Source organism: Vespula vulgaris, chromosome 4 (assembly GCF_905475345.1).
Source record: "Vespula vulgaris chromosome 4, iyVesVulg1.1, whole genome shotgun sequence".
Taxonomy (NCBI): domain Eukaryota; kingdom Metazoa; phylum Arthropoda; class Insecta; order Hymenoptera; family Vespidae; genus Vespula; species Vespula vulgaris.
Window position 1 is genome coordinate 4,426,506 of NC_066589.1, and position 15,767 is coordinate 4,442,272.

The 15,767-nt window shown below is 25.1% G+C and overlaps 3 protein-coding genes across 4 annotated transcripts; 1 reads left to right on the forward strand and 2 right to left on the reverse strand.

The window, feature by feature from the left end:
* Positions 1-58: 58 nt before the first annotated feature.
* On the reverse strand, positions 59-5,525 carry LOC127063479 (iron-sulfur clusters transporter ABCB7, mitochondrial). The gene is made up of 11 exons (XM_050993334.1): positions 5,145-5,525; positions 2,913-3,164; positions 2,626-2,833; positions 2,379-2,545; positions 2,019-2,297; positions 1,756-1,930; positions 1,464-1,621; positions 1,199-1,362; positions 976-1,105; positions 626-901; positions 59-551 (listed from the first exon to the last, which is right to left on the reverse strand). The coding sequence occupies exons 1-11, from the start codon at positions 5,316-5,318 to the stop codon at positions 297-299; spliced, it is 2,238 nt and encodes a 745-aa protein (XP_050849291.1). The 5' UTR covers positions 5,319-5,525; the 3' UTR covers positions 59-296.
* A 532-nt stretch (positions 5,526-6,057) lies between these two features.
* LOC127062924 (protein-cysteine N-palmitoyltransferase HHAT) lies at positions 6,058-8,489 on the forward strand. 2 transcript variants are annotated; one of them, XM_050991909.1, is made up of 8 exons: positions 6,058-6,339; positions 6,454-6,582; positions 6,652-6,833; positions 6,912-7,334; positions 7,406-7,546; positions 7,615-7,832; positions 7,924-8,264; positions 8,345-8,489. In XM_050991909.1, exons 2-8 carry the CDS (start codon positions 6,474-6,476, stop codon positions 8,428-8,430), a joined length of 1,500 nt encoding a protein of 499 aa, XP_050847866.1. In that variant the 5' UTR covers positions 6,058-6,339; positions 6,454-6,473; the 3' UTR covers positions 8,431-8,489. The 2 variants fall into 2 exon arrangements, with proteins under 2 accessions (XP_050847866.1, XP_050847865.1); XM_050991908.1 differs by having other exon boundaries at positions 6,059-6,582.
* Positions 8,490-8,538: 49 nt separating this feature from the next.
* Positions 8,539-15,491, reverse strand: LOC127062923 (uncharacterized). Its single transcript, XM_050991907.1, has 6 exons — positions 15,074-15,491; positions 14,121-14,501; positions 13,638-14,014; positions 13,197-13,311; positions 12,374-12,821; positions 8,539-12,272 (listed from the first exon to the last, which is right to left on the reverse strand). The coding sequence occupies exons 1-6, from the start codon at positions 15,123-15,125 to the stop codon at positions 10,889-10,891; spliced, it is 2,757 nt and encodes a 918-aa protein (XP_050847864.1). The 5' UTR covers positions 15,126-15,491; the 3' UTR covers positions 8,539-10,888.
* Between the last annotated feature and the right edge of the window lie 276 nt (positions 15,492-15,767).

Genomic DNA, 15,767 nt, shown 5'->3' on the forward strand with positions numbered 1-15,767 from the left:
ATATATAAGCAATTGGCGGTTATATTTTATTGCATAAGAATTAATAAAATTTGAAAAATAAAATAAATCATTTTTTTATTCCACAGCCAATACTACATAGTATTTACATTATTTTTGTTGTCAGTATGTACACTTAATACACATGTTTCACTGAATAAAACAAATAGAGGTCTTCTTAACAGCATTAAGGTACATAATTAATAATTTAACATTTGTATGTTAAATGAAAGAAAAAATATTTTCATTTTTTCAAAACATTTGATATTTTTTACATTATATTCACTGCATGTTTTTAATTAATTGCTCCCGCCAGTTCTAATACGTTCATGTGTTTCATCCAAATAAGTTTGCATACCAATATGTTGTGTTTCCCATAATTTATTATATAGAGAATTCTGCATCGATAACAGAGAAGAATGTGTTCCATTTTCCACTAATTTGCCTTTATCTAACACGAAAATTTCATCTGAGTCTATGACAGTGGATAAACGATGTGCAATCACAATTGATGTACGTCCTTTTGTTGCTCTACGTAATGCTTCTAATATTTTCTGTAAATATATAAATACCAAAAGATTAAAAAAAAAATTAATATTATTATATTGTTACAGTTACAAGTTCTTACATTTTCTGTAATAGAATCTAATGAAGAAGTAGCTTCATCAAAAATTAATATAGGACTGTCTTTTAAGATTGCTCTAGCAATTGCCACTCGTTGTTTTTCTCCTCCGCTCAATTTTAGACCACGTTCTCCAACAGGAGTTTCATATCCTAGTGGCCATTTTAAAATTGAATCATGTAGATTTGCCATTTTAGCAGCTTCATAAACTTCTTCCTTTGACTTGCGTAAATTACCATAATGAAGGTTATAGAAAATTGTTTCATGGAAAAGTACTGAATCCTGTCACACAAAATAATTTGTTTAGTCATTATTTAAAATGAACTATTTTTTTTTCATATTGAGTTATATCATACCTGAGGTACTATAGCTATAGATCTTCTAAGATCATTTATGTCAACATCTTGAATATTTTGTCCATTAACCAGAACAATTCCATTTTGAGGTTCAAAAAATCGATAAAGTAGTCTTACTATCGTGGTCTTACTAAAACCACATGTTCAATTAACATGTTAACGTTAAGATTTTTGTTAGATAGCAAGTATTTATAAAATATAATATAAAATAAATATATCTTACCCACAACCAGATCCTCCTACAATAGCAATTTTTTTCCCACTTGGAATATGAAAAGATATATCTTCAAAAATGGGCTTGCCTTGCACATATTGAAAATTAATATTTTTGAATTCAATATCAGAGTTGTTCTGTGCAATATTCAACCTTACAGCATTTTCTTTTGTCTATTAACGTATGATATATTATTATTTTAATGACACTTTTTTTTTTAATGATTTCTTTAATTAGCTAGAAAAGGATAATTTTAATGTTAATTCAAAAGTACCTTAATATTAGTATCCATTGTCATCAAAGTGAACATTGTCTGCATATCAATAAAAGCTTGTCTTACTTCTCTATAAACAGAACCTAAAAATCCCAAAGGTATTGATAATTGAAATAATAAGCCATTAACCAGTACTAAATCTCCAACAGTCATGGTTCCTAAATATAAAAATATCAATATATCAACTATATTATTAAATATTGTTACTATAATAGTATCAATTTTTATATTTAATATAAAAGTAGAATGCAGCACATAAAAGCATATAAGAAAACTAACAGATCTATGTTACCATTCATAATATTCTTTGTTGCTAATATCATTATAAGACTTAAAGCAGTACTAAAGATAGCATTTTGTCCAAAATTTAGCATAGCTAAACTTGTATTCGTTTTTAACGAAGCTGCTTCATAGTTTTGTAATGATTGATCATATCTTTCAGCTTCGAATTTTTCATTATTGAAATACTGTAACAATATATGTTTATTTTTGATTGTAAGTACATTTAATAGTAAATAGAAATAAAAAAAAAAAAAAAATACTAGAAAAATTTACCTTTACTGTTTCATAATTAATGAGTGAATCTATTGCTTTATTTCCTGCTTCATTTTCTGCTTGATTCATATATACTCTAAATTTAGTTCTCCATTGAGTAACTGCTAATGTAAAGGCAGTGTAAACGCCAACGCAAATAAGTGCTAAATTTGCATATTCAGCCCCACATTTTATACCCAAAATAGTACTAACTAAAGCTAATTCAAAAATTGTAGGTACAACATTAAATACCATGGCTGATAGAACAAAATTAATACCACGACTTCCTCTATCTATTACCTATATATTAAATATACAAAATATTTTAATATTAAGTATTAATATATAACAATACAAAAAATATTTGTCATATATATTTACCTTGGACAGTGCTCCAGTTTGTCTAGATAAATGAAATGCTAAATCAAGATTATGCATATGTAAAAAAACATTCTTAGCTATTTTTCTAATTGAATGTTGTGCAACTTTTGCAAATACTGCATTTCTCAATTCACTACAACCAGCTGCACCAGCGCGAGCAATCCCATCTATTAAGGATAATAAGGATCATATAGATTCCGCTTTATATTTTAAATATTTATCATAAAAAAATAATATATATTCTTACATCCTATGAGTAATGAAGTTGCAATTGTAGTAATAGTTTCAGGTGCACTTCCTATAGTCAACATAGCTTCACCAGTACTTTCAATGCTATGCTTGTTCAAAATATCCACAGCATATTTAAAAATAAAAGGAACACTTACATTTAAGACTTTTGAAGCAATCAATAATCCAACTGCTATCTTAACTCTTTTTTTAATTTCTGGATCATCCTAAGTAATATTTATAGAAATAAAAATTAAGATCAATAATTGAAATTAAAGTATACATATTTTCAATTGCTCAACTTACTTCTGGCCAGATGTGTTTGAGCATTGCCTTAAGCATATCTGTAGAAGTAACTGATGATTGTTCTTTGAATCCAATTGCATCTCTGCTTAAACCAGATGCACCAGGATGGAAACAGTTTCTTTTCTGTTGCCCTGGTTTTCCTCCAGTTATACCCGTAACTGCCAATATATATTTAACAGGGGAGACAATTGATTTTGACTGTGGAACATTTTTCTTTTTCTGTGCCCGATCTATTACATTTCCAGTGCAACACTGCAAATTTATAAAAAGATCTCATTTTTATTGCAGATATTATAAAAAGTTTTTATTTGGTATGAATATTGAACAAAAATATAAAGCATTTAAGATTAAAATTTTTAATTCTTTTATTCTTTTTTATATGATATATATTTATTTCAATCATTTTACATATATGTATATTTTTCAAATATAAATAAAAAAATTGTAACAATTATCTATTATAAATATTTATATATAAATAAAATGCATATTTTGTTATTTATAATCTATTTATTGTTTATAATTTCATTTAGTATTATATATTTTTCAATGATTCGTCTAATATTTGAATATATTCTCTTATAAGACTTAATGCATTTAAAAAACTTTGACTGCATTTTTTAATATTATTCATATCATTCAAGTAACTTAAATATTCTTTTTTTTTTAAATGTAAAATTTGTATAGCTAAATTATGTATTTTAGTATGATCTTCTGAACTAAAAGATGTTCCATATATTTTGATATTCCAAAAATCTTTTTCTAAAGTAGTACTTGCAATGAATAATGCAATAATGGCATTATAATTCAAACCATTTCTTGTAAAAGTCATATTTTTATTGAATTTGTTAGAGACAATAAATTTTAATGCACACTCTGATAAAGTAACACATGATTGGATATCAAATATATTAAAAACAACTTCATCTAATGGGTTATTAGGAATAAAAAAACCATAATCTATATATAATTTAAGACTGTTATGTGGACCATAATTTATAAAAACCTGAGAATTTTTTTCAAATGATTTAAGAGTAGTAATTTGGTAGAATTTATTCTTATATTCATCTGTTATTAATGAAACTGATACAGAAGCATTTATATCATGATTGAATAAATCTAAAAATGGTGCCAATGCCAAATTATTTGGTGATTCTATCTTTATCATACTATCCTGCACTTCTCTTTCATTTATATATACAGATCTAGTATTTACAACATAATAAGCCCACTTGTATTTTTTGAATGTTATTATTTTGTCAAGAGGAATATTACAATGAGAACAATAATTTTTATCATTTTTCTTTAATGTTTGTAGGCTTTGCATTAATAAAGAAAAATTTCTTACTATATTATGTACATTATACATGTGCTCTCTAATAAAGTTAGGTAAAAGTTTCTTTTCTTTAGATGTACAAAATTCTGGTGTAGAAAAATATTGTGGAAGTGAATTTATATAGGGATACCATTTTGATGAAGTTCCCAAATGCTCTTCGTATATCAAAAATACTGAAAGTATATGTTGAGCATTATAACTTTGATCTTTTAAAAATAAAATTCTAACATCACATTCAGACACAGTAAATGTTGTTATTAACATTTTTATAGGTAATTTTATCAAAATTTCATGTTCTTTTATATCTCTTATTGTTTTTAAACCTCTACCAGTAATAGGAAAATTAGTAGGAATAAAGTTGGAAATAGAAAAACAATTTTGAAATAACCAATATTTTAAGAAATTCATAGCATCATTTTCTTCAGACTTTAATTTTTGCATATGAAACTTCTTCTTTCGATGGCGTTTCCTTGATGTACGACCCATTGTGATATAAGAAGATACTTAGGTATTCTGCAGAAACAATAAGTAGAAAGAAATAGTTTATGACTGAAATATTCCTCTTGTTAAAATATCTGATAACTAAAATTAACACCTCAAATTTAAGAAGAAAGTTATATTAATTGAATAAACATATATGATAAAATGTAAATGGAATTGTTATTTCTATCATATTATTCTCATAGATTACATTAATAAATTAAACAATATAACAAACTATACAACTTAATCATAACAGAAACTTTGAAAAGACATCTTTGTACATTTGATTTATAAATGATTTTTAAGACATAAGAATTGCCGATAAACAATATAGGTTATGTATTAATATTAAAGCAGATTTTGTTTAAATTATATTCTGTCATTTTATGTTATTAGTAAAAATATTAGATTACCCTTATTCCTACGATTGACAGAGGATTTGATCCAACGTTGATAAGTCTACTTTCTTTCATTAAAATATTTTGTCTTGAAATATTGGTTATGTATGTAGATGACGACCTAATCCAAATACTCTTGTCAGTTCTTATCACTTTAAATAGTTGACGATTTATAATGACACTTAACATGTTTCTAATATATTTATTACTACTAAAATTAAACGAGTCTTCAATAAAAGTCGATATGTAAAATGCACATTCTTAGTAGAAAGTTGACTAGATTATATCTATCTTTATGGATTTGTTTAGTGAATACTCATTTTCGTTCATATTTGGAACATGTTACGTACTCGCGGAGAGAGTAATTTCATTCTACAGACAGATTGCACAAGCGTGATCATTAATAGCTTTTGCGCAAAGTTTCTGCGCATCTGTTACATGTTTAAATATACTAATGTAAGGATAATCTGTTATAAATAATATTCAATTTTAATAGAAGAAATGAATCAAAAGTAATATTTTTAATTAGAAGAATAATCTTTCTTTTTTATGGGTTTTTCATCATTATTCGCATTGATATTAACTATCAAACAAATAGAATTTGTATTTTATCATTCGTATTCATAATAGAAATGTCTCATAAGCTTTTAAAACATTTTAATAGGAACATATTTAGTTTACATGAAACACAGCTATTTAATAAAAAATAATTCGTTGAATTTATGAATTACATAGCGACAGGATGAACTCGAATAACCAGCGAAATGGGTAAGACACAAAAAGCATTAGTCCATTAGGTAGACTACGGCCTACTTAAGAACGTAACCCAATGTTGACATGAAAATGGAACGTCAACTTCACAAGAGGCTTAAAAATAAAACATAATAGGACATAATCCTACAAAAAATGGAAGAGGAAGAAGAATAGAATTATATAGATTAATTTTTAACAATGTCAGTCGTTTGTTCTGATTTGAATTACATCTAATATAATATATTAGACTCACATGCATTATGCAAAATCATAAGATGCGCAGAAATCATTACTTCTGCTACTGACTTTTATTATACGACACAAGTCTAGATAGCGCCACATGCATAAAAAACAAACTTTATTAATACGCGACGAAATATTATAAAATGGAATTATTCGCCGATTTTAAATACAGTGTTCATTTATGTATTGCAGATATTTATCAATAACTATGACTGTAAATAATTATTAATAACTAAGTTCTATTTGTGAAAATGAAAATTATTTTATTCAAAACATTAATATAGTTTATAGTAACGAGGCCCATTCGTTCTATTATCCATAATTTTAGGCGGTAAATTTAAATCGACAATGAGTAATGATATTTGTTTTTCAAACAAATACGAAAGGGTTTTTTATTTTCTTATGTGGACTGGTGGAGTTGCTTATTCAATTTATAACGTTTATTTAACGAATATCTGTAAGTAATTACAATATAGACAACAAAAATTAAGGCAATGAGTATATTAAATAATTCTTTTATTATTAGATTTTGTGGATTATTATGATTTATATTTTGATTTTGTGCCTGGATGGTCATGGATTGGGAAAAAGCAAGATGTTTCTGATCAAGAGTGGAGAACATGGATTCCCTTAATGATTACTTTAATACCTTGGATATTTATACATCATTTAGTTAGTCAAATCATTAAAAATGTATTCAACAAAGTGGTATGATATATATCTATAAGTCACTAATACATATTTTTGGATATTTCTGTATTATTTATTGATATAAATTTTTAATAGTTGTTATGCTGCTGGTATACCTTGGTATCTATCTCTTTTTTGTGCTATTATATTGGAACAGTGGGCATGTTCTGTATATTGGCACAATCATCTGTACTATATTTATTAAATTACATTAATAACAAGAAGATTATTTGGCTAATACATGTATTATTTCTATTTATAATACATATTTTTAAAATGCCAGATGGTATTTTTTACAAATGGTTACAATATAATGATAATAAGCATTACCTTTTAATGCTTGCAATGTGTTGGATTCAATTGAGATCTATCAGTCAAAATATGGATAATTTTAAGATTCATTATGATAGAAATTACACATATTTTTTCAATAATTATCTTCAAATGTTGGCATATTGTTTATATTTACCTACCCTTTTTTTGGGTCCATTAATCTTATATCATGAATTTTTCAATTCAGTATGTATATTCCATTAAGTAATATTTATAAGATATTAAGGACAGAAATTTTTATATACAAATATTTTTAGTTGAATAAATCACCATCGAAATGGAGTGTCATGAAAGTACAGACAATAATTATTAATCTAATTAGATATACTTTTTGGTTGTATTTTACTGAATTTTCACTGCACTTCATTTATGTTAATGTACTTCAATATCATCCACAGGTATGAATTATTTTTTGCTATTAATTGTATTCTCCAACAGTATAAATTTTATTTTCTTGTTTGTACAGATTGTACAAAATTTAAATTCATGGGCTCTATATGGTCTAGGATATTGTATGGGACAATTTTTTTTGAATAAGTATGTTATTGTTTATGGAACTAACAAAGTTTTATGTGAAGCAGATGACATAAAAGCTCCTTTGCCACCTAAATGTATTGGCAGAATTCACTTATATTCAGATATGTGGAAATATTTTGATAGGGGCTTATATAAATTTCTTATTAGGTAATATTTCAATCTTACGTTTTTTATTACATTTATTACAATACAAATCTAGTTATAAGAATATTACAGACATTTGTATTATTATTTGTAGGTACATTTATATACCTGTTGTGAAATCAAAGGACTATCATAGAAAGTTGTTTGCTTCTTTTTTATGTTTTACATTTGTCTTTTTATGGCATGGAATGCAAACAAATATTTTTACATGGGCACTTTTGAATTTTATTGGTTTAAATATTGAGAACTTATCAAGAATAATTGGAAATACCAGAAGATATAATCAAATTCAAACAAAATATCTTAGTTCTTGGAATATAAGACGATTTAACTGTGCATTAGCAAGTATTCTTTTGGCAATGTCTGCAATATCAAATTTTTTTTTCTTTGCAGGACAAGAAATTGGAAATATATATATAAATCGAATATTAAAAGGTAAATATTATATTATTTATATTCCTCACGTACAATTAACAATATGTCCAAAAAGATGATAGTTCAAATATTTTATGCAGATTCATGGAGTACTATATTGCTTTTACTCTTTTTCCTTTATTGTTGTTGTCATGTTTCAATAGACATGAAGCTGATGGGAATATAATGATGCCTTACTTTATTATTAATATATATCAAGGAATAAATACATGTACAATATATTTTTAGATGAGAATAAATAAAAAGTAATATAGATAACTTTCAAATCTAAGTATTTATGTAAATGTTTATAAGAGTTTATTGAAGATAAATATAAAAGAAGTACAAAAATATACTACATAATTATTGTTATCATTCATTGTATTTTGTAACATGTTTTCATAATATACTTATTAATCATAATAAATATGAATAAAAAGTGACATATTATTGTTTTATTATTATTATTGCTGTAATTATAAGTAATTTATATTGTTTCCTCTTGTTTTCATTATATTATATATTTCTTCTGTTTCTGCTTCCCTGAAGCATGTAAATCATAAGGCACGTATCTATTTTCATTTTATATGGACGATTTCCTGTTCATTTTTTATTATGTTATTGAATAATCATACAAATACATACAAATTCACTGTGTGCATAAAAATCACAGCAAATATTATTTATATTTAATGTTTTGTTATATTAATTAGTTTATTATTATTGGTTTAAGTAATAATAAAAGCAAGACTATAAATTATTAAAAATATCCAATATTCTGTATTTCTGTATTAATGATGTGAGGTTAAATTCAGTATAACACAAATATATAAGAATTAATAAAACGTATATATAAAGATTAGAATAATATAAGTTGAAAAATATACCACTGTAATATATAAAAATTTGTATCATATTACTTCACACAAGACAAAGAATCATTTTTCTGTTGAACATTACATATATATATATATGCACATAATCTTAATAATGAATTTATAATTTTTCATATGTGCATAATAAAAAGTAGTTACATGAGTAATTGATGATCATTTCTATATATTAGACAGTTATAAACTAATATATAAGAATATCCAATATGTTACTGAAATTTACTAACATGATAATCATATTAATTATGTTATATAAAAATATATAAAAAATAAAACACAAACAATTGTTATTATTGTAGCAGTGCTTGTAACATAATAACTTATGTTTGATTAACATATGTTATATTACAGGAATGTTTATAGAAAAAACTTTGATAATGTTAAATAGACTCTATAATTATGGGGCCAGAGATGTTTTAAAAAATGAGATGTGGAAAATTTGGCACATTGGTTTCTAAATTACAAATTCTATAATATAGAGATATAATTAATCCACATTCTCAAACCTTATAATATATTTCATAAGTCTTTTATCGAGAATATGTATCTAAAAAAAGTTATTACCATGACAAAAAATTTTAAAAATTACTGAGTATTTCTTATATATTATGTTACTAATCTTATATTACAGCTAGATTTGCATATGATAAAGATTATTAATAAGTAGATTTCACATATATCCGAAATTTTTTATGAAAGACAAACTACTACAATAATATTATTAATTAACTATATAATATCAAAGGTATAGAATATTTAATGTGACATGTCATTATATTTCATTGCACAGGATATCTCAAGTAAACTTTTTTAAATTAAAAGCTATATTACATAACTTTTATTTGATGGCTGTATTAAGTAGTTATCTCAAAGCAAAATATAAAACATTCCGGTTTTTAGTAAATTTAAATTACTTCACATTTCTATAGGTTAAATTATTTATAATATTTCTACTAATTATATAAAGATTATATTGGTCTTATTTTTATATAGATAATGTTATAAAAATAGATATTAGTTATAATTATATAATTTCAGATCTTTTACTAAACTAATAATAATTGAAACAGATATACAATAGCACTTTCATGATTTTTTGTCATAAATTTGTATATCTTGTTACTATAAAAATGAAGTAAATGAATGAAAAATAATTATTTTTTTCATATTACTTATATAATAAGAGGAACAGTATTATTACTACTAATAAAAATTAGGCAACACTTTAATGTTTTAAAGTATCGTTCTAGATATAGAAAATATTATTTATATTGTTAAGACCTACATACGTATTTGAATTTTATGGTTACCAAAAAATGTTAAACATATATCCTCTTCCTGTGTGTAATCTTATGTACACCATATACACAAAATATTTTAAGCTAAACCAGCAAAATACATGTAGTATGAAAAATCAAAATGTTATTAGTAATTAATTTTCCGAAATTATTATTTTTTATTCTATATGGGAATAATCAGACACATATAACATAATGGCTTATAATACCATTTATAGAAACATTGTAGATTACAAAAAAAATGACGAGACAAATCTAATTCCAAAATTAGATTTAATTTAAGAATTAGATCTGTAAAATTTATTTTATCTTTTAATGTTTATCATTAAATGCACAAATATAAAATTGTGCAAACCTGTAAGATTATCAGTATTGCTACTTTCCTGCAGATATTTGGTGTTATTATTTATATTTGTTAGTATTATTCTTTTATATTAACAATATGAAAATTATTTTATTTAATTTGCAATATACCATTTTTTGAAGTATTATTTGATAATAATAAAATTGCACTTTGTTTCCCATTTTGTATTAAGTTAATTCCTTGTGTACACTTATTAAGCACAGTAACTTTTGCAGATTCATTTACTTGCAATTTGTGTTGATTCTGTTGATAGCATAAAGTGAAATTACATGGCAAAGTTTGGATACACTTATTTTGCATAACAATGTTATTTAGCATATCTGTATCAATATATATTTGTTGTTTACTTTGATCTATTTGATTTGTGTTCATATTCTTTATAGCAGCAGATGTCTCATTATTCATTAAATTTAATATATTATGCTTATAACTCTTGATATTTGTATTTCTTATTAAAATATGATTTCCTAAATTATCTGGAACATTATCATGTTGAGGTCTGGAATTTTCAATTAATTCATCTGCTATATGCAATTGTAAATTATCCTTTCTTATAAAATTTCCTTCATGGATATATGTATCCACATTGCTTTCATTTTCTTGAGACTGTATTTCATTATATGAATTTGAAAATTCATTTTCCTCATCTGTACTTATATTGCAATTAGTACCTTTATCTATCATTCCTAGCTCCATTTTTTTCGTTAAATGTAATACAAATTCAACATTTTGCCCTTCACTATTTGACGTAGTTTTATAATCTGTATTATGATTTTCTACTAGTTGCAGGTGATTATTTATTTGATGTTGAAGCAAATCAATACCTTCTTGATTATTTGTCTCTTTGCTTGTTTGAAGGTGCTCATTATTATAATATGATTCTATGTATGATTCTTTATTTAAATATTCACATATAACTTTATGTTCATTCCTTATAGATTTATTTAATAAGGTTTGATTTTCCATAGTTTTTATTACTGTTAGATTATCATAAGAATTCTTTTGAAAGTCACTTTGCATTCTATCTATATCTTCTTTTTGATCTGGTTCTGTAATATTATTATCGTCGTTATCATCTAAAGATACACCTTCCTCTAGATGTTCAGTCTTGTTTAAAAATGGTATTGAACAAATATCATAATTTTCAAAATATTTATCTATAACTTGTATCGTATCAGTAGCTTTGTTAAGTCTACTGTCATCACAATTTTTATTAATGATATATTCTTCTAAAACGTCATTATTTATTTCTTGTGGTTCAATATTATCTTGAAAATTCATAATTGCTCTGGTAGCTATTATATTTTCATCTATAGCTATGCTTTTTATATCATGATGGTCTATTTTTTTCTTTCTATTAGTCCGTACTTTTTGAAAGTCTTCTTCAGAAAGGAACAAAAGTTCACCAGTAGTAGTAAGAACTTTTCCATGACGTGTTTTTAAGTGACGTTTATAAGTGTTCCTTGTTTTGAATCTATATATATATATATACACGTATATATATTATATGCATTAATAACATAACTAAGAACAATTTATAATGTCGTTAAACAAAATTTAGAATATTATTATTACCTTTGACCACAATCATCACAACCAAAAGGAGCTTCTCCAGTATGTCTGCGGCGATGTTCTCTAAAATGTGATGGATGTCTGAACTTTTTCCCACAATCAGCACATGTGAACCTTGTTTGATTTTGATGAATCAACATATGATATTTCAAACTATGTCTTCTTGTAAAAACTGCTCTACATATCCGACATTCATATGGTTTTATTCCTGCATGACTTCGATAATGAGATACTAGTGTAGTAGGTGCTGTGAAACTACGTGGGGGATCACAAATGTGGCACTGAAGATTACTGCCAGTTGGATTTCCTTTTTTCTTTATACGGTCCATAAAAGCTAATGCTAATTCTCGTTCTTCTTTACTGGTTCCTATAAATTTCGCTTTTCCTTTAGGCTTGGCAATTGTAGGCATGTCCATTTTCTTATTGCAACTTTCTTCTATCCAAGGTACATCTAGAAAAAAAATAATAAACAATCTTATATAAATTTATTTTTAAAATTAAATAATATTCCAAATTATATAGTTTATTTATGTTTCATATTATATAATTTTAGAATCAAATATAAGATTATAGTAGCTTACTTGAGAATTATACAAAGCAATGGTTATAGATAGGACAATTGCATAATAATATGCCAAAACATGTAGAATAAATTAAATTGTATGATGTAATGAAGTACAACAAGATTTATTCATCTTGTATAAATTTATGTATTTGTTATTGATATATATATTCAATAAGTTGATGGAAAACATATAGCATAACCTAGTACAAAATATGTTTATTATTTAGAAATTCCAATCTTTGTGTTCTATAAGTTACTTGCCTGATATGTATAATGTTCCTGTGTCTTGATGCTTTAAATTATCAGATATTTTGCCCTTAATATGAGAATACTCCTTCATACGTATGCTGTCAGCACCAACCACCATTAATACAATCTAAAAATAAGCATACCTAGGATTACATAATGATTACAATGAATAGAAAATCAGAGATGTGCTAACTATTGATATTTGAAAACTACTATTTATAGTATTAATTTAGTTTTTTAATTTCTTTCAATATTGATATTTATATATTTTTATAATTGGAATATTATAATAGAAATATTTTTTTGAAGATATTATATGAAAGATAATATTTGCTGATTATAGTTAGTTATAATTATGTTGTTAGATTCCCTATTATACACACATAATTATATCACAATATTATATTCCTATAACATTATAATAGCATTTTATAATGATAAAATTTTACTAACATTTTCTTCTCTTGATGAATTATTAAGTATATTATCAGGTGATGTTATTTCTGTTTCATTTGAAGCTTCTTCTCTTAAATGTTCAAAGTAACTATGATCACCAAGAACTTTGACATCTACATGTTCAGTTTTCTTTGTTCCCAAGCTATTAAAATCTTCTGTTCTTTCTATAGCTTTCTCTTTTTCGAACTTTTGAAAATTTGTATCATTTGACAAAATCTTATGCAAATAATCTGAAGATTGTTCTATCATTACACCTTTATTTTCTTTATTTAAAGTCCTTCTAGGTTTCCTTGATTGTTGTAAACGTCCATTTTTATTTTGCAAATTTGATTTTAAGTTTTTATATTTTATAGGTTTTGTGGTAAAAGTATAATCTATGAAAAAAATAATACATATACATGTATTTTAATATAAATAAATACTTTTTTAATGAATATAGTAGTTCTAATTGTTTAGTATATATAAGTTTATTATACATACAAGCTTGTTCATTAGTCCTTAAATATTCTAAATGCTCAGCCAAATGTGCTTTCATAGATTTCCTGGCTTTTCCTTCACTGGCAAAACTTGTATATTTTTGATCACAACCATCTACTAGTGTACAAGTATATGAAAACTGTCTTTTAAGCTCATCGCTAGTCAAGACAGAAAATTGTTTCACCAACTGGGACATTGGCATAGATAAAAGTTGAGGTACATTTAAACACATTTCTTGAGTTTTACGTTTTATAACGTCTGATTTAGTTTTACATGGTGAGGTTAATAATGATTTCATCTCCTTTTTCTCCGAATATAACGTACGAGATGCAACTTCTGCCAACATATCCAATAAAGCAGCGGGACTATTTCTTCCCATGATACCTATAAAAATTTTATATATACTTTATACATTACATATAGATATTATTTGTTAAACTAATTTTACTTTTATCGTTATAGTCTGTTTGCAATAAATACAAAAATAGAAAATTAATATAATGGGTACTTTACAGTTTATACATATAAAAAATTAAAATTTGTCTATATATACTTTATAAAAATATGTAAAATTATTAAAGAAGTTTAATTATGATTTTTTTTTCAAAAATGATATAATAAAATATTCTTATAGTATATTCTATAATTGATATAATGATGTTATATGAATATTCTTTCTTCTTTTCATTATAACTTATAATATAATAAAATAATAATCAACAAAAATAATAAAAAATGCGCAATTAATAGTTATAATATGAAAACATTTACACTTAAAATAAAAATATTAATTTCGTATTTTCTAAACGGCATCAATCTAGCAGACGCCGTAAGGACGCGCAGCAGACGGTTTTTTGCAATCATTTCTCATTAATTCGGCAAATCCAGCTCATTATACCAAGATCAATGTTAGCATTGCTATTGTATTTTATAATTAAAAATGCATATGTATTTACCTGCATCCTTGGAATTGGAAATATAATCACACGATGTTTTGGTACCCATCATGTCGTTTATATTCGCGGTGAACGTACATTCTACTACATTCCGCTATCTTTTGTGTACAACAGGTACTTTGTTATTTGTCTTCTTCTTTAGTTACTTACCGCTTATAAAATACTAGATAAACAAGGGACGATTTCTAACAAAACTCTACGATGATTGGATAAGACGGCCGCCACGCTTAAAATTGTTCAAGGATTCGTTACATCGAAAGTTGCCATCATAAAGATTGTTTACCACGTTTTCCCAGCGTATGCGACTTCAGCGACAGATATGGACAAAATATGAACTACACGAGCAATAGGGAAATATTATCCCTACTATATGTCTGTTATATTAGGTATAAGTATAAACTTGTTAGGTTATATTCTACTCTCGCGTAATTAAATAATCAAGTTAGTGCTTAACAGAAATTTTTATATGTAGTAAAAATAGTAATATATTTGAGTAAACTAAAAAAAAAAAACCATATGCCAGATTATACATCTCTAAAGATAGATCAACTCTAAAAGATTTGTTAATTGTACAAACTTTATATTTTTTATTTCTATTTAATTATTTATACAAATATTTAAACTGTTAGCCAGATATTACTTCACTACACTATCTATAATAGATGAAATATAAAACATATAAAAGATTAACAGA